Source organism: Cupressus sempervirens, chromosome 1 (assembly GCF_028749045.1).
Source record: "Cupressus sempervirens isolate cs-2001-9-10 chromosome 1, ASM2874904v1, whole genome shotgun sequence".
In the NCBI taxonomy this organism is placed as follows: Eukaryota; Viridiplantae; Streptophyta; class Pinopsida; order Cupressales; family Cupressaceae; genus Cupressus; species Cupressus sempervirens.
The window spans coordinates 772,862,241-772,882,035 of NC_143118.1; the positions used below are offsets into that span (position 1 = coordinate 772,862,241).

At 38.6% G+C, this 19,795-nt stretch overlaps 1 protein-coding gene across 1 annotated transcript in view; it reads left to right on the forward strand.

Annotated features, from left to right (window-relative positions):
- Positions 1-19,795, forward strand: part of LOC149580164 (metal tolerance protein 11-like) — a 98,345-nt gene that overhangs the window by 16,686 nt on the left and 61,864 nt on the right. Inside the window, exons 2-3 of the mRNA XM_089789853.1 lie at positions 13,849-13,958; positions 14,074-14,319. Coding sequence (XP_089645979.1) covers positions 13,849-13,958; positions 14,074-14,319 — 356 coding nt within the window. The remainder of the gene's footprint in view (positions 1-13,848; positions 13,959-14,073; positions 14,320-19,795) is intronic.

Here is a 19,795-nt window from a genome sequence, read left to right on the forward strand (position 1 = left end):
GCTCCTGTGAGTATTTTAAATCTTGCTTGATTTTCATGTGATAACTCTGTATACGAAGTTTGAGTGTCAAACGATATTAGACAAATGATATTGATGGTATATCTATTTAGTAGTAGATTGCTCTGTAGCCCCTAGATAAATTAGGCTGCTCGTTAATTGCTATCCTCTCTAATATGGTAGGCGCTGTCGCAGAGATGGATAAAAAGAGATTGAATTTGTGGTTCTCAGCAATGAATCTTTAGTGTTCTTTGACAACACACTTGCGGGCAAAATTATCCTTCCGTAAAGTAAAATTGGTACTAGTCGCCATTGCAAATTCAATGACAGTGTATCTATTATTCGTTAATTGTAATGGATGTAAAAATCAAATATGCAGAGGTATGTGACGCAGCTGTCTAATGATCTATTCCATGCAAGTGTTGGCACTCTGGGAATTGAATCAGAGGCTTATATTGAAAACATTAAATTATAATTTATAACTAATCAATAGATGCAGAGGCTCTTTTGATAACTTATACCAATGTTAGTCTTGTGTGATTTGTCATGGGCAGTGAGACAATGTGGTTCAATCAATTGAATGCCTACGAAGGAGTCGTTTGGTGTGGCAATAGTCTTTTTTCCCCAATCAGGGGAAAATTTCTGGAGATAACTGTACCAGGAAATATGCAAACACCAGATCTTCATTGTTCAATTCTGGAAGTACCTTTTAACGTATGTTACCCCAAGTTTCCAGAATGGGGGATGGGGGACAGGGAAGGGACTTCTGGGACATTTTTTGTTGCCGGAACAAGGAATGGCCACACACACACACACACACACACACACACACACACACACACACACACACACACATATCTGAATTTTTAAATATATTCATGAATTTCACATTCATCATAGCAACATAATTTAAAATAGTCAATACCATTCATCAAATAATCATAGAACATAGCTATCAGCATCAAATCGAATCATCATAAACATAGCACAATTTGAATCATATAAGAATACTAAAGTCTTAGAATAGGAACATAGGATGAAATCAAATGAATCAAAAGAGAGAAGGAAAAGCATCATAGATTCATATATAAGGCTGCAAGTTTCAAGTTTCAAGTTTCAAACTTTCAACAAAATGAAAACATCGAAACAGTTAAAAGACTTAAAACTTCTGTAGTATCAACTAATAGTGAATAAACTGTGGAAAAAACAGACTTAAAACAATTTATAATAATTATAAATAGGGGCAAAATAAGCCTAACGGTGCCCTTGTAGTTGAAATAATGCCGCCCATGCTGTTGGAAAAACCTTGCTACCTGCAAAATAATGCTGCCTGCAACCCTGCCATCGTCCGCCAGCATGGAATAGGGAAAAAAGAGAGTTTCTAAATATATTAAACCCAAAGTAACATATGTTATTTTATTATTAACATTTTCATGTGTTCAACATGTGGGGCCCATGTGGGAAAAAATAGTTTTTAACATTTTTTGGTTTAATTTTTTATTTTAAAATAGGAAACTTTTCGCAGTCCTTGGGATGGACAAGAAATGCCCAGGACGGTCAATGCAGTCCCCAGGACGGTCAACGCAAGCTGGAAACGTGTTTCCTTTTCTTCAGCTTAGGTTGGGATGACTTGGAAACGTCTCCGGTCATCACCAAGTCCCCAAAACGGATATGGTTTCGAACTTGGGGCTTCGGGCCGGAAACACGTCCCAGGTTAACGTAGCTTTTAACTTCAACATGTTGCTAATTGTGCACAGCTAGGGGTTTAATCTATTTATTAAGTTACGATACTATAGGATTTAAATCTTAAAAAGAATAATTGCAGAGTATTCCTAATTGATGAGACATTCATTGAGCCTTGGAGTATTTAACTTTGTTTGTTCCCTAGATAAATCACTCAAGTTAATTTGTCTAAAATTGGAAGTGAGGAAATTTAGAAACTGCCTAGTTTGGATTCTTTTTATTTTTAGTTATTTACCATAGAGATCTATGTTTACAATAGGCTCATGGGTTGCAAATTTGACATTTATACATTCAATGAGCATACACCTTTCCTTTCTTAGCAAGCTTCTAAAACATATCTCCATTAGTATTGTAAACCAGACTCTTTATCTTTTGTTCTGGAGATGCCTGCAATTATATGAGTTACAACACCATAACCTTAAGTGGTTTGGGTTTACTTACAACATCGAAAACTTGGAACATGATTTTGGCTGTATGTCTTTCTTTTGTTGAGTCTTAGTTACCCATGTGTGTTTGATGATGTGTTACATTCACCAAACATCAGTTAGCATTATGTTAAATTTTGATTAGATGTATTACCATTCAGGAAGATGTTTGCAAAGGCAAAGAAAGTAGGAAATGATAACTTATTGTTATGATTCTTTGTAATGTCCCCTTTATGGGATTGTCCTATTTTTTTGCCCTAGAATCACAAATTCCATTAAATTAAGAATTGTAAGATGGTTAGAAATCTGACTTTACCATTTAAGATGCCTTTCAACAAGGTAAATCCTGAATTACTTTGTAAACAATGTCAACTGATTCTACCTTCAATTCTAGTGGTTTGACATGTTGTCAAACACTTATCATGCAAGCTCAGATACCACTGTAAGGAGCTTTGCTGGCTCACTTCAAAACTATGCTGAAGAATGCCTTTTTTTGTGTTTTGCATTTTTGAAATTTGCAATTCTCTGTCTTTTGTTTTTGAATATATAGAAATGCTCATAAAATAACACAAGTTGAAACTAATATGAAACGCCTGCACAATGATCGCAATTGCAATTATCAAATTTTCAAATTAATTACAATGCAAATAACTCAATTATTAAGGAACCTAATTTAGATAATGGCATTGGAAAAACAAGTTGCAGCAGAGGTGAATGGAGACTGTGGTATAGCAAAATGCCATGCTAATCCCTATAATTCTCAGCCTTACGGAAAAATGCTGCAAGTAGTGAGTTGTAATGCTGCTGGAGACCAACACAGCTCACAGCTTGATAACGCTGTCCAATGTGCAATGATCGCACATGTAAATAAAGCCCAAATGCTGCTTCAATCAGGTAATTGCAGCACACGTAAACACTGTTAATTACAGTTGTATAAACGCTTGCAATAATGGTGTCCAGACTTATTCTTCTCAACCAAATTGTAGCAGATCAAATGATTGGATGATTTACAACAGCATCATCCAATTCTCAATAGATGATACACAATTCACTAGTATGCAAACCTAGCTCAACGTGCAAACAAATTTGAGGAAGGGAACCAAATGATGCAGAGATAAATTCAATGGAAGCAAAAACAAAAGGAACCAGCACCAGAAAGAGATAGATAACAATATTCTTTAAATTGATTCATCAAATGAATAGTATATACACTTTCTCTCCTATAGATTTCTTCTCCCCGTAACTTGGTATCCAAAAACTTCTATCTAGAGCAACTTCACTAAAAAAAAACTTGTCCAACTCTAAACCTGAAGACTCCATTTATACAAGCTAAAATGGTCTAGGGAACATTCTAGATTATTACATAGGAAAACTGACCCTACGAGACCAAACGGCTTATAGAAAGATCTAGATCCTTATCTCTTGCCAAAATGGCTTATAGATTGTTCTAGAACAATATAGAATAGGGTAAACTGACTCCACAAGGACCTGTACAAATCCCAAGATAAACTCCTCCAGTTGGTTCGCGCAGAACTGATGCTCGGTAGTGACTGATTGGCATATGTACATTCTTTATTTGGGTGCTTCTGCACCATACTCCCGGGGACAATGGAATCCAAGTCCCTTGGATTGGCCTTCCTCTTTCATGCCTTCCAATTCTTTGGTATTTGCTGTTTGTACTCTTGACTAGTATCCAAATCAACTGTCATATGTGCATAAACTTTTGCCATATTCAAATGGAACTCCTAGAAACCTACAATGATGGATTAGATGGAACCTCATTAAATAAGACTTCACCAATTTGGGTTACTGTAGAAACTGCTGCATCCTTTGTTGTGATGTCTTTATGCTGCAATATCTCCATGCTTGACAAATTCATCACTATTGGAGCCTGCTCTATCCTCAGCTTCATCACAAGTCTTTTTCCTTGCTGCTAGTATCCTTTTGATAGGCCAAACCACCTTCTTTCTTAAATTCAAATGCCATTTCTTGGTTGCATTAAGGACCATCACATCTAGCTTTTTATGAACCAGGTCATCACAATGCTCATCAACCATTTCAACCTCTTTTCTATCTTCAAGAACTTCTGTATCATAAGTTTCATCAAAAACATGTTGTTGCTCACCTTGTATATCTACATCACTGTGTTCATTTGGTATGTCAGCATCGATCTGTTCATTTGGTATATCAGCATCAATGTGATCAGGTTGTTCTTTCAACGGACAACTCTTCTCTTCCAATGTCTCAGTACAAGCTTCTGTAATCTGAATTGGTTGATGCTCCAGATCTGTATTTTCTTTTTCCATATTTTTCTGCAATTCTTCTTTTAGTCGCACTGAATTTTCTTCATGCTTTCTCAATTCCTGTGTTAGAAATTCCATTCGTTCTTTTATCTCTTGATCTATTCTAGCTTCCTCTTCTCTTTTCTTCCTTTTCTCTTCCGCTCTTTTCCTTGCTTCTTTCTTCTTGTTCTGAAAATCCCAATATGAAACTCATGCATCGAATAGTATCTTTTGATCATGAGATAAATCTCCTCTTGTGACCATTGTCTCTTATCTAGGTTCTCTCCACTCAACCTAGTCTTTTGACCACACTTAACGGGTTCTTTCCTCAACCTGTTACAAAATCCAATTCGCCTTAGAAGCTGAAAGCTTTTCCCAAGCTTTTCCCAAGCGCCTTAGGATCTTTCCCCAAGCTTTGATACCAAAAATGATGCAGAGATAAATTTAGCAAAAGCAAAAACAAAAGGAACTAGCAACAAAAAGAGATAGATAACAATATTTTTCTAATTGATTCATCAAATGAACAATATATACACTTTCTCTCTTACGGATTTCTTCTCCCCGTAACTTTGTATCCAAAAACTTCTATCCAGAGCAACTTCACTAAAAAAAAACCTATCCAACTCTAAACCTGAAGACTCCATTTATACAAGCTAAAACGGTCTAGGGAACATTCTAGATTATTACATAGGAAAACTAACCCTACGAGACCAAAACGGCTTACAGAAAGATATAGATCCTTATCTCTTGCCAAAATGGCTTATAGACTGTTCTAGAACAATATAGAATAGGGTAAACTGACCCCACAAGGACCTGTACAAATCCCAAGATAAATTCCTCCAGTCGGCTCGTGCAGAATTGACACTCGGTAGTGACTGATTGGCATATGTACATTCTTTATTTGGGTGCTTTTGCACCACCAAATTTCCTCCAAACTCACGTTGAAACCCTTGGAGCTCAATATTATCAAAACAAAGATGCAATAATGGAATAGGTCGATTTGTTTCATGAAGGCATTTCATAACATTTACAAAGCCCAAATCTTCAACAACACACTAGATGCCCAAAGCTTCTTAGATACACCTTTCACTTAAAAGCCCTTTGCTTTATACTTTGGCACATATTTGAATTATACAATTTATTAACTCTCTTTGGCTCCAAAAATGACCTTTGTAACAATATTATGATATTCTGAGAGACAAGCTCATTGTTTCCTATGCCCAAGATTAAAAACTTCTCAACCTAGTTCTAATGAGTTATGACACTAAGGTGGCCAATAAACAATACCAACAAAATAGATGTTTACCGCATAAGTTAACTAAGAAACGCACACAAACAAAGAATACGAACATGAACAGCAACCAACAGAACTCTTATTATTATTCGCATATGCCCACAGTACATTATGCTTCCATGGTAAGATATCATGATAAGATCTAATGATAAGATGAATACAATGCTTCTCGAAGGGGTTATAAATACTTTCCGAAGAACTTTCCTGAAGGAGTCCGTCGGCCACATACATGTCGTTACATAAAAACCTTTCCGAAGGGATCCGTCGGCTGATGCACAATTTCCTTTCCGAAGGGACCCGTCGGCTGATACACAATTTCCTTTTCGAAGGGACCCGTCGGCTGATACACAATTTCTACCGACGACATCATCCCCCCAAAAAGAAAAGTCGTCTCTTGACGACTATTACAAAATCTCTGAGAGAAATCAACAACCAAAATACATTGACTGACTAACTGGTCTTCAACACTATCACCTTAGCCAATCTGACCTCTGACCCTGATAGCCATGTGTGCCGCTTTCTGCCTTCCAATTCCGAGTACACTGGACCAAGTGTCGCTGCACTGCCTCCAACTGGATGATCAGCTCCTCTCGAGCTCTCTACGCATCCACCAAGACAACCTCATGGCCAACACCTACTCTCAGTGCCTCCGGTACACAGACACTCCATGCCTGTAGCAGTTCTAAGTCTTCTCAATTGGTCAGACTCCCACGAATGATATCCGCAACGACTGGGGGTCCAGGGGGCAACGCCCCCGGTGGGGTCGAGGGGTAGCGCCCCCGCGGGGTCTTAGGGCAGCGCAGTACAGGGCGGGGTCCCCTCGCCGCCAAGACCAAATTAGCACTCTGAAACCCCCTACAAAACTGCACTGAACACACTGTTTCTGTCATTTTCTGCCGATTCTACACTCTTTCTGGCAATCGTTGGTTCTTCCTCTACCCTGTGGCATCATCTGATACTCATTCTGAGCACTCTCGATTTGTCGACTTTTTTTTTTTTTTTTTTTTGTTAGAAAACCTCCTGTCACCCTTCTGTGCTACAAATGTACAGCTATACCATACATCCTGCCATTGTATCGACTCCTTCCTTATGCAATATCCTATAATGTCCTCCAAAGTCTGAATGCAATAGCAAGTAGAAGCCGTACACCAAAACCCCACTCTTCAAAATCTGTAATCTCGCAATCCAAATCCGTACGCATGATATGCTTGAAAAATCCGTACAGTCACCTCGCATTCCAAATTGCAATTTCCGTACGCTGTCTTTACTTCCAAATTCTGTGCACCGTACGGCCAAATTTCGCAGTGTTAATGGCTTTCCTCAAAAATCCGTACAGGGATACCGTACGGTGATTTTACATGGTTAAAATAGCTAAAAATCCGTACGCTCCAAGTTTTCATAAAATCCGTACGGTGAGTAGTGAAATCCACACAGTGAAAAAGTCCGTACTTTCTCAGGCTATTAAAATCCGTACGGTGGTTTGTGTTACAATATGCAACTTTTTTAAAAAACCGTACACTATAAGAAAAAGCCATACTACAGCAAAACCGTACACCAACCTTCGAAATGGAAGCCGTACGATGTTCTTCCCTTCGACTATGAAATTCGTACGGCACTGTTTTCTTCAATATGGAAACCATATGGCACTTTCCATCGGCTATGAATTCCGTACGGTACTGTTTTCTTCAATATGGAAACCGTACGGTACTTTCCTTGAATTATGAAAACCGTACACTTAAATTATGAACATTTTCCTCCAACCATGAAAACTGTACAACACTTAAATTATGAAATTTTTTCTCCAATCCTGAAAACCGTACGACACTTCTTTTTTTCTCTCTCTTTTTTTTTTTTAATAATATTTTTTTTATATATATATATATTTTTGAATAATAATGAATAGAAAAGTCAGTTTTCCCTTCGACCGTCGTCATCGTCAGTCTGCAATGACGAAGGGGTCTCCCGAAGGCCATTCTGTGACACAGAAGTCTTTTGGCCGTGGTATACCTTCAGCGTCGAGCCATTCACTGCTTGAGGGATTTCCTGTTCATCCAAAGTCCATAATTTTATTGCTCCATTGTCCCCTACTTCTCAGATCTGATACGGCCCAACCCACTTAACTTTGAACTTCCCTGGTTTGATCTCATTCCGGTCGTCGTACTTCAACACCCACTGTCTGAGTTGAAACCTGCTACGCCTGTTCTGTGTCATCTCCATATCGCCCAATTTGTTCCCAAAGCTCGCTACCATGGACTCCGTCAGCTACCCCTTCTGTCCGTCAATAACACTTTCACTCTGTACTGCTACAACTTTTATTGAACCCTTCCTCTTTGTTGGCTGTGCAGACCGTATCATGTGCCTTCCTTGCTGTGGGTACCTTTCTGCTATATCTGTGGTTCGACGTAACTTTCTTCCTGCGCAGTCGTACAGTAAAATTTTTCCTTCTTTTGGGTTCGTACTGTATGTTCTGTCCTTCAGCTTCAGTCATACCCGCGTTTCCTTCTTCGGCTTCTCTATATTGCTTCGAACATTCATTTCCTCCTTTGGCTTCTCCATGTTCCTTCAGACATTCATTTCCTCCATCGGCTTCTCTATGTTCCTTCGGACATTCATTTCTTTCTTCTTTCTTACCTTCGTCAATCCTTAGCATATTACAACTTGGAAAGAGCTCGTAATCCTCTATCTGCCAGTGGTAAAGACCATTTACTGAATCCAGATTGTCATCTCCTTCCAATCGTAGGACTCCCTCCTGATTGGGTTCCATACTCTGTCTCCTCTCATCGTCTTCTCCTTCAGAATCCGACGATAGAGCTTCTTCTCCAACCATCTGAGTGTGTAGATCGATGACATACTTCCGGCCTTTGCTTTCAAGTGATAAAGTATTTTTCTTCCAATCGTGCTTCGCCTTGGCTTGTATCAGCCACCCCCGGCCCAGAATGGCATCATATCCTCTCCGCTTCAGTGGGATCACGACGAAATCCAACAAGAATGGCTGTGTTCCAATCATCACTGGTTTTGTTGTCAGGACTCCCAATGGCTTGATTCCATGTTGATCGGCCGTTAGCAGCTGGAATGTAGGTGGCCATAATGTCGGCTGTCTCAACTTTTTCCAAGTGTCTTCAGGCAACACATTGACACCGGACCCTCCGTCCACAATTGTTTCTGTCAATACAGTCTCGAGAATTCTCATTTCAATGACTGCCGGATAGCGTCCGGATGAAAGAGCTAACAGCATCCGATCTTCTGCACTTGTGCCACTTTCCTTCTCCTTTTTGTCCGCTGCACTTGCTCCACTTTCCTGCTTCCTTCCATGTTCTCCTGGTAGTTGAGCAGCGGGAACGATGTTTGTGAGTGCCAATCAGAGCCGAGGCATAGTGAGCAACAGATCACTTATCCTGACGGGTATCTCGGCTTGCAATATTTGCCGTACAATGTTCTTTTTTGCGCAGTTCCGTACGGAGGTACTCGGCATGTCCTTCAGGTGTGCTGTTTCTGCCTGTGTTGCTTTTTGGATCTCTTCCCTTGCTTCCTCCAGTCTCTTCTTTTCTTCCGCTGGGTCAGGGTATAGCTTCACTTGCTTCCGAGTGATTGCCAGGACTTCTTCCTCGTTTGTCCCTACAGTAATCAAGTTTACTCCGGACTTCAGGCACTTAGTATCATCATGATCGCCAGGTCCACACCATTGGCATAGCAACTTCGGTGTGTTCGTCGTTGTGCACTCTCGGGCGAAGTGACCCCACAGATTGCATGCGCGGCATTGAACAATTGGCCGACCATTCGCATCGTACTGAATTCGACTCCTTCCTCCATTGTTGTTATTGCTGTTGTTGTTTGGACTGCGCAGGTTGTTTATGTATCCACCTGATGTGGCACCTTCTGTACTGGTGTTCTCGTTCCCTCCTGACGGGGATGCCTCCTATGACAAGAACACTTGCTGCGGTGTCCTTGTTTTTAAATTGAAAGGGCATTCCTTTACTGAGTGTCCGAGGATTTGGCAGATTTCACAAAATTGATCTTTTGGGCAGGATCCCTTCGTATGGCCTTATTTCTTACACTCTGTGCACCATAGGTCATTACCCTTAGTCTCCTTGTTCATGTTTTTGAATTCCTTCATCATCCGCATCATGTCCTTCTGGAGGGCCTGTACCTTCTTATTGCTTTCTTCGTCATCGCTGCTATCTGCTCCTGAAGATGCATCGTCTTCTGAATCGGACGAGCTGTTTTTCTTCTTCTTCTTTGTCTTCTGGTCACTTTCGAGGTTCATTGCCCGGTTGTACGCTTCATTGTATGTTGATGGTGGCACGATCTTCATCTTTTTCCGCAGCTTCGGATGAAGGCCTTCAATGAACCATCTTTTCTGGAGCCCATCTGCCGGCTTATTCTCCATTTTATTGATTAAGTCCTTCAATCTCCTAGCAAAGACCCGTACTGTTTCATTCTTCTTTTGCTTGGTATTGAATATCTCGGCTACAATTTCATTATCATCACGCAAAAGTTGAAATTCTACGATTAACTCCTTAATGTTATCCCAACTATTTAATTTCTGTGGATCAACATCAGTAAACCAATCAATCGCAACACCCCGTAGGGTAGCAAGAAATTGTCAGATCCATTCGTTTGTATCTGTTATGCCATTTGCCCTCCAGATCGTTTCACATGTTTTACAATGTCGAATGGGATTAGCTGCTTCATCACCATCAAATTTAGGCAATTTTTCCTTCGGACCTGCCATTATCACTGTATGTTGAGGCTTTTCTTGTGTACTTGCGCTATTTTGCACTCCTGCACTATTTTGAACACCTGCACTGCTCTAAGGTCCCGCGCTGTTTTGAACACCTGTGCTGTTCTGCACACCCACGCTGTTTTCTGCTTCCGTGCTGTTTTCAACACCCGCGCTGTTTTAGACTTCCGTGTTGTTTGGTGAAGAAGAGGGTTCGGCAACCAAAGCTGTTCGTTCCGGAAGTATATCTCGGACGAAGAGGTCACTCCACGCTCGTGCTCCGTCGGCACTCCGAGCCGTGCGAGTCGATCTCCTTCTGTCAGGATTCTCTTCCTGTGGCGTATGCAGGTTCAGAAACTCCTCCCTCGCTTCTTCCACCAAATCAAGCCGTTGTCGAGTCTCCTTCAACAATCCTTCCGCGCTCTTGTTTCCGTTGGGAATCTTCTGAAATCTCCTTCGACGCTCTATCTGCTGAGCCAAAATTAAATTTTCCTACGCAACGCGTATGTCATCTTTTTCCTTCAGCTTACTCTTATCTTTGTTCAACTGATTCGGCATTTAATTCAGATCCGCCTGCCTGCGTACCAGGTCCATCGGGCAACGGCGCCAAATGTTTACCGCATAGATTAATTAAGAAACCAACACAGACAAAGGATACGAACATGAACAACAACCAGCAGAACTCTTATTATTATTCGCATATGCCCACAGTACATTATGCTTCCATGGTAAGATATCATGATAAGATCTAATGATAAGATGAATACAATGCTTCCCGAAGGGGTTATAAATACTTTCCGAAGAACTTTCCCGAAGGAGTCCGTCAGCCACATACATGTCATTACATAAAAACCTTTCCGAAGGGATCCATCGACTGATACACAATTTCCTTTCCGAAGGGACCCGTCGGCTGATACACAATTTCCTTTCCGAAGGGACCCGTCGGCTGATACACAATTTCTACCGACGACAATAGAAACCTCAACGTATTTAATTATATAATAATCATAATTCACCCATTTTGCAAAAATGATTGAAGAAGCATCAGAGTCAAAATTGGACAGCACAAGAGTGATCTTGATGAAGAAAGATGATGAATGAACCTGACAGGGTGGCTTACTAAAAATAGACGCTCCCTCCAAGATTCTTAGAGCCCAAACAAAAGCCAAAAATAAAAACAGAGAGCATCATCCAACTCCTCTTAACTCATTTGAGCTCATCGGAACCATCCGTTGACTTACTATAAATAGTAAGTCTCACCAAACGGAGCCATAACCCTCAACAAGGTCCTTTAATCACTAGTATTAGCCTACAAAGACCTAGTAATAGGCTAAATCCATCCTCTATCATGATCATGCTAAAAAGGGACATTGCATACTTCTTCCAATAACCAAATAAGGGATGAGGATGAGTGCAGACATATATATAAACTAATTATATTATTTGTGTGTCTATAGATTAATTATATAGTTACTATAATATAATCTTTCTTAAGCTTTACAAATTGATAATACAAAGAGATATACAATCGTAACCTAGGGATTTGGTAACAATATAATGCATACTTAGGTTTATGAAAGAAACATACTTATAGCACTCAACTTCCATGATCTTAACCATAATAAGGAATGAGCTAAGAAAGACGTGATGAGGTGCCCTTATTGTCTTTGCCCTAGGCCCAAGGGTGGAAGTGCTGAACTATCCCCCTTGGCCCCATGCTTCATGGGGTTGGCATACCTAGAAGAACCTTTATAGTGTTCCCTGCCATCACTCTATCTTAATCACCTCATATGCTTAAAGATCCTTTCTTTAGCTATCCCAAAAAATCTCCCATATGCATTGGTGGAAGGATTATAATAGGTGCCCTTAACTCAACCCTAGGCCCAAGAGTGGAAACTTTGACCCCCTTGGTGCCATACTTCATGAGGCTGGCGTACCTAGTGAGCCTCACGGTTCTCCCTTATTGGAATTACGTTCCATCCCCTATATGGACTATCCTTCACAAATAGTGCCTTTGTATGATGTAAGCCATGCCCATTCCGCCACATGTCTTCTCTATTGCCTTTGTATGATGTAGCAGGGTCCATTCCACAACAAGACTTGTATAAATAGTGCCTTTGTATGATGTAATCCATGCCCGTTCCACCACAAGACTTATCTATTGCTTGTGTATGATGCAACATGGTCCATTCTACTACAGGACTTACTTCTTGCAAGGTATTAATACTAGTTTTCATTGTTGCCTCTAAGAATAATATATTATTCTCCCATTTGAGCTCCCCTTTTTCATTTCTTCTTCAAGGAACCTTCTCTTAATAGTTCTTTAGAGTGTAGGGAGTTGCACCCTTTCATTTGTTAATGCCCTTATGAAAGGGTCACGTCTTTTGATTATGAAAAGGTACATATGTTTGACAACAACTATTGCCCCTTTTACTCCCTATTTAATCTTCACCTATCTTACACATACTGCCTTTACTACTTTTTAAATCTGCACATATCTCGTTTATGGTCTGCATATACTCTTCTTATTTTTTTCTTTCCTTCTCAATTCTTAATTGAGATCCCTCCTCATACTTCTGCTCTAAATCTGCTCTAGATCTCCTCTATTCCTCTTTTCCCCAAATGAAGTTCTCATTTCTCCCTTTTATACCCCTCATTTGAGAGGGACACAACTTTTCTATTCATGCCTTTTGACCTTTATCTAACTTAGCTAATATTTAATTATTCTTTTATATTTTTAATTTAATTATTATTGTTTATTATTTAATCCTATTTCAAGAAGGGGACATGGCATTCTCTTTAGTCGTGTCATGTTTGCAATAATTATGACCTCCATGGCGGAAGTGGGAAATGTTATCCACACTAGTCATTAAATAATTATCCCTGTCAAAAAGAAGAAAGAGAAAATACAACTAATCATTGAAATGCCTCTTTTTTGATATTGTTGAAACGTCTCTTTCATTCACAAAAGATATCATAGTGCTTAGAAAGTTCGGTGCTTGCTTTGAACTTGAACTAGCAAAGGATTCCAGATTCTGATTGTATGCAAGCATTGCTCACAAATCCCATTTAATATTACTTCGTACATATTGTTCTTCTCAATAATCTAGTAAGATTCAAATCCTATGCTCAAGACTACTTGTGGCTGCAAACAGGGAAGCTCATCTTTTAACCTGTACTAAAAGACATTGATGTACATATGTAGAATATACAAGAGTTTCTGGTTCTTTTCATCTTGAATGACTTCTTTTTCATTGTCTTTGATTAACTATATTAAGATAGATAGCAATAGTACATTATTTTCAGACGGATATAGAGAAAAGTTCTTAAGAGTTTTATGGTTAAGATGCACACATGTACTAGCTGTTTCTTCATGTTCCTTGGCAGGTCCTGGTAATGGAGTGGCTCAATATTATCAGCAACAAGAGGTGATGCTTGAGGGCTTTACAGAAATGGATGCTGTTTCCGAACGTGGATATCTGCTTGTCATGTCTGAGGTTTGGTTTAATCCTTTTTTGGTTATTCACATTCATCAAAGAAGCCAGTACATCAGTGAGCCATATTTTACCAAAGGATTATACAAACTGATACTCTTTCCTCAAATTCTTTCAGGAAGATCGTGAAAAGGTTGCAAGAAGTGAGAAGACTGCAATTCTCCTGTCCAACTTTGCAAATGTTGTACTTTTTGCTCTAAAAATATATGCAACAATAAGTAGTCATTCATTGGCCATACTTGCTTCAACTCTGGACTCACTTTTGGATCTTCTGTCCGGATTTATCCTTTGGTTCACTGCATTTAAGATGCAGAGTCCAAATCCCTATCGCTACCCAATTGGGAAAAAGCGCATGCAGCCATTGGTTGGTCCTTCCTATTTCTTCTTTTTGAATCTTATTTTAAATGTATCATACACAACCATATCTGTCTTACTCAAACTGAAGTTCTGTTGAATCATCAAATCTGGGATCTGTTTGCAGTTTTGTTGTTTCTTAGCCAGATGTTTCTTTCTAATAGAATTTTTAACTACTCTTTCAATTCCAATATGCTAAGAATGTGATTGTCATTCTAATATGGCTTATTTCCTTCTAAAAGTTTGAGTTGATGAGTTATAACCAGTTGGTAAGAGGCAGTTTCCCATTAGTCTCATCTTTTGAAAGCTTTATTTTTATGGTTGAAGAATGGGAACTCTTCCAAACAAAATTATGTTAAAAAAGCTTCAGTGATCAGAGATATGACAGCTTCTAAGAAGTGAGGGCATTCTTGGTGAAAGGAACAATAAAGCATAACCTATCAAGCAATATCAGTCAGATTATCTTGCTTGTCTCTACCATAGTCAATCTCAATCTCTAGAGATAATCCACACACAAATGTCCCTGCCATTCGATCCATGTCAAATTTGGTATTCCAGAATCTGTGCTGGTATTTTTTATAAATCACAAGGAAAGAAGACATGCAGTGCACTATCTCGTGAAAAGACTGCCAACAATAACCTAGATGTTTGTGTCAGATCCTAAATCCCATGTCCCTTGGGAAAAACTTGTTACTATATCATTGGGTAGGCATGAAGGCACTTGTGGCTGTCCCTTTACACTGCACTGACCTATTTTAGGCTTGTACGGAACTGAGAGATAATTTCAAGCATAACGGATTCCTTGGATACCTCATCAGTAATTTGTTTGGAGGCATGAGAAGGTAAGGCATTGCACAAAGACGTCATTATTAGTTTGAATGTCAGAGCAAAACTTGCATTTTTCACCATTTTAAGAGTCTTATGATGGATTCCTTCGTCCATAGTTAGAGACAATAAAAGCAATTCGGATTTGAGAAACCACTTGATTATTTTATTTATCAAAACTTCCTTACATTAAGTATATTCTCCATTCTAGATTCTGCAATAACAACAATATGGCATGTATCCAAATCTATGGAGCACACATTCTATATTCTTTTCTCTCTGAGTTAATATATCTCGTTGGCCATCCCCTCTATATTTATAGTCCATTTATCTCGCATTAATGTGATGGAGGTACTTGAGGAGACCATGATGATTGTTATAATTCTTGGTAACAACTCTCATCAATTTCAAGAGCATCCAAGAGTGATGCAGGAGCATCTTGGGTTGCATTGCTATCATGCATGTTTTTCTTGTTTCTTAGTTATTGTCGAGTTCTCTATTGCTGCCGAGCTTGTGGTTGTTGCCGAGTTCATGGTTGATGCCGAGTTCGTGGTTGATGTCGAGTACATAGTTGATGCCAAGTTCATGGTTGATGTCGAGTGCCTATTGGTGCCAAGTTCGTGTATGTGCCGAGCGTTGCTGAGTACCAGCGTTTTCCTTGGACCTTCTTTGGTCAAGCCGTCCGTGTCTGGTTCTAGTTTGAGCTGACCTTGCGTATTTAATTTTGTATATACATTTAATATTTGTTGAGAGCCGACTTGTGGCTTGGTTATGCATTTAATGTAAGGGTTTATTTAGCTAGTAATTTGCAACAGGCCGACTTGTGGCCATGCAAGTATTTAATGGGGTCTTGGGCAGAGTCTTAGACATTATAAGGAGGATTCAATTAAGAAGAGTAAGGATGGTAGAATGCGAAGATCATCATTGAAGATCAAAGTCTAAATTGTAATGTTGGCCGTAACCCGAAAGGCCTCACAATCAAGCATGTATTTGGTAATTTGATGAATCAATAAAGTGTTTTGCTCTTCTATCTCCTTTGGTTGTTGTTCTTTGTGTTGTGTTTCTGCTGTGTTTACTCTTGCAGGTGGCTTTGGTAGTTGGGTGTGCCTTTGGCCCTAGTTTCCATTGTCCTTCATTTACCGTTAAAATTAGTTAGACAAAATTTCTTAAGTAAAAACTTGAAACACCATCAAACGAAATTACTATAGAAATTGAAAACCACATACCTCAAAAACTAAGATCGAAATCAAAACTAGGGATGCTTCTGCAACCACTCGGGTTAGTCCTCAAATACCACTATAATAATATCACATGATGACTATCATCTAAAAAATACTATCTCAAAATCAAATGATGATTACAAGTAAATACCACTATATTTAAAATTAGGGCATCACATACCACTGTATCAATTAGGGCATCATTTACCATCGGTTCATTTAGGGCTTCTAATACCGTTGTATCACTTAAGGCTTCCGATACTATTGATTCAATTAGGGCTTCTAATACCACTAATTCAAATAGGGCTTCCAATACCGCTGTATCATTTAGGGTTCCAACTATCACTCAATCAATTAGGGCTTCCGATACCACTGATTCAAATAGGGCTTCCAATACCGTTGTATCATTTAGGGTTCTAACTATCACTCAATCAATTAGGGCTTCAGATTCCTTTCCTTCTGATTACTTAACTGTTGTAGGAATTCAAGATTAGGAGATATGCTCATATAAATGAAAGTTTTTATATCAATTTATTAGATAAATCTATCCTTTGCATCTAAGTATAAAATAATTGTAACAATGAAATAACTCAATTAATCTTACCTTCTCATATATAAAAGTGATAATACCTGTTTCTAATAAACATTTGAATGTATAACTTATCTTTGTTTGTAGAACGTCCGACAACTTGGGGAGAGGTGAAACATTGTCAGGGGCTTAACCACCCAACCTCGGACCAAATCTTATCCCCACATGATCTCTAACGAGAAAGGCCCTCCGTACCTGGAATAGGACTTGGAACATCTTGACATCAGCTGAGCAACTTGGTACCCCTCGACTTGACAACAGGAGATTTCATTAAACAGAATCATGCATGAGCTATTAAATAATTCATATTAAAATGATAAACATTGTCGTGTCATAATTGATTACTATTTCATGTTGTTGCAGATTTCCTTTCATTCACCTCGTCACCCATTTTCTTGGCTACACAACCGGGTGAGTACTAGGTGTTCGAATTTCTCAAAACAACCGGTTCTGCCAATTATACAAGAAGATTACATTCATCTAGTATTTTACAATCTATGATTACATGATTATATTCTTTAAAGATTTCAGGATTGATTGTTTAATTCTATATCCAGTGGTTTAATGATTTTTGGTTCCATACTTGGTTATTATACTATCACTTGCCTTGAACAAGGCTAATTATAAGAAGTTTAGACAGCAGATTCAAACAAGATACCAATTTATGGCAAATGGTTGCTTCTAGCATTTTGCATTTTGTAATTTGGAACTTATAGAAACTCTTTGCATTTTCGCTTCCAACGAATTAATACTTTATGATTCCAAGACTTGGTACTTTACTAAACATAACAAGGTTTTCCTATGGTTAAACAAGATTGAATATAGGTTGCAATTCTATTGTTAAGGAATCTGATTATGAAGAAAAATAAATTTAGCAATATGGAGAGACTGTTTATTCACATGACCTGGTTTTCTATCTAGAGTTGCCAGAGCTTGCTGCACACTAGATATTCATTCTTCTTCAATCAAATTCTCAGATTGTAATGGCAGCTTCAATTTCAAAAGAAAATAAATACAGCAGTATGCATGAAATGTCAAAACTTAATCTGTAGAGGCTCCAAGTTTGCTCAGGGTTTGATGGTATTGGAAACCCGAGCTTAGAGCTTGGAACTATTAAGTGGAATGAGGAAAGTTGGATTTAATAGGGTTTATTATGGAAAGATACCTCCCGCAATAAAGCAGCCGGGTATATGAAATACAACAATGACTTCCAGGCATAACCATACAATATCAATCTCATCATAGAAAAGAAATCACTTATGGCAGGGAATAGAGCCAGAATGAATAAGGAAAAATGTTAACTGATAAGAAGGTCGGGAATGTGTTCTCCTCCCTAAGGAAACAAGAGACTCCCCACTCGATAATCAATCCAAGCTCGGTTATCAAAGGACAAGAACATGGCAGAAATGTTTTATTGAGATAAAAGAACATAGCACATCAAGGTAATCGGGTATATTTAAAAAGATGTCCGCCTCCATACACGGCTTCCATAATATAAGAACAAAATCGTAACTCCTTGGTTCCCATCGGTTACAAAAAGATTAAAGTCGTGACTTCTTGACTCCCGCAGGTTAAAAGATTATAAGCCATTCAAATGCATCACAAATTTGAATGTAAAAAAGAGAGAAATAAAGAGGAAAAAGGAATAAGAAGTTGGAGATTTTAAACTTTATTTTATTATTATTATAAGCCCTTATGTACGTTTACGTATGTATATCGATGAGGTGACATCAATAGATTATATAATTATAATTTATTGGTGCCACTTCATTTATATATATGTATTCATATTTAAGAGTTTATAATAATGATTAAATAAGAAAATTTAATAATAAATCTTCAAAGGTATGAATTATATTTTAATTCAATTATTTTATGCTTCTAAATTTATTTATTTAAATAGCTCATGTGGGTCCCACAGATGTATCATGTTTTAAGTCGCCAGGTCCTCCACCCATCAGCCCAGTGATGGTGATGCTCCTTGTCTAATTCTTTTCTGACAGTGCTTCCACCCCCTTCAACATGTTTCCTGCAAGGAAATTCCTGGTAGTTAAAATTATATTATTTTAATCATAATTAATCATAATGGTTAACCATCTTCTCAATTCCATGAATTTGTGATTAACGGTCAACTAGCATGTTAGCTTCACTTGAAATCATAACGACTAACTATCTTACCATTTCGTTAGATTATGACAAATTAAACCGCTAACTGACTTCATGTGAACCTCAACAACCATATTTCAAATTAGGTCAAAAATTGGGATGTAACAATATCAATGTCTTGAAAGATGAGGAGATCTTGACAAAGAAACATGAACAAAGACAAAGAGGTAGAGGTGGTAGATTCCAGAGAGGTAGAGGTAGATCTTATGGAGGTGACAGATCTAACAATTCTGTGCAAGATAAGGGCAAATCTGAATGGAAGAGTGATGACAAAGGCAAGACCGAGTGGAAAGGTGGTGACTCTTACCGAGGGAGAGGTAATTCTTATTCTAGAGGTGGTTTTCGTGGTAATTGCTTTAGATGTGGTAAAGAAGGGCATAGATCCTCTAAAAATGGGCAAGGTAATAGAAATGCTGTGGTTCAAGGAGACATTGAGGATTCGCCGAATGGACCCGAGGTTGGAGAAAATTTGATGGTGAGGAGAACCTTATGTAATAAGGGAAGTGATGAGGAACCTATCCTAAGGAGAAGTCTTTTCAAGAGCAGATGTAAGATGGCTGGAAAATGTTGCAAGGTGATCATTGACAGTGGAAGTTGTACAAATTTGGCATCTAAGGAGTTGGTTACAAAGTTCTAGTTGCAGAGGCTAAAGCATCCTAAACCCTATCATGTTTCATGAATCAAAG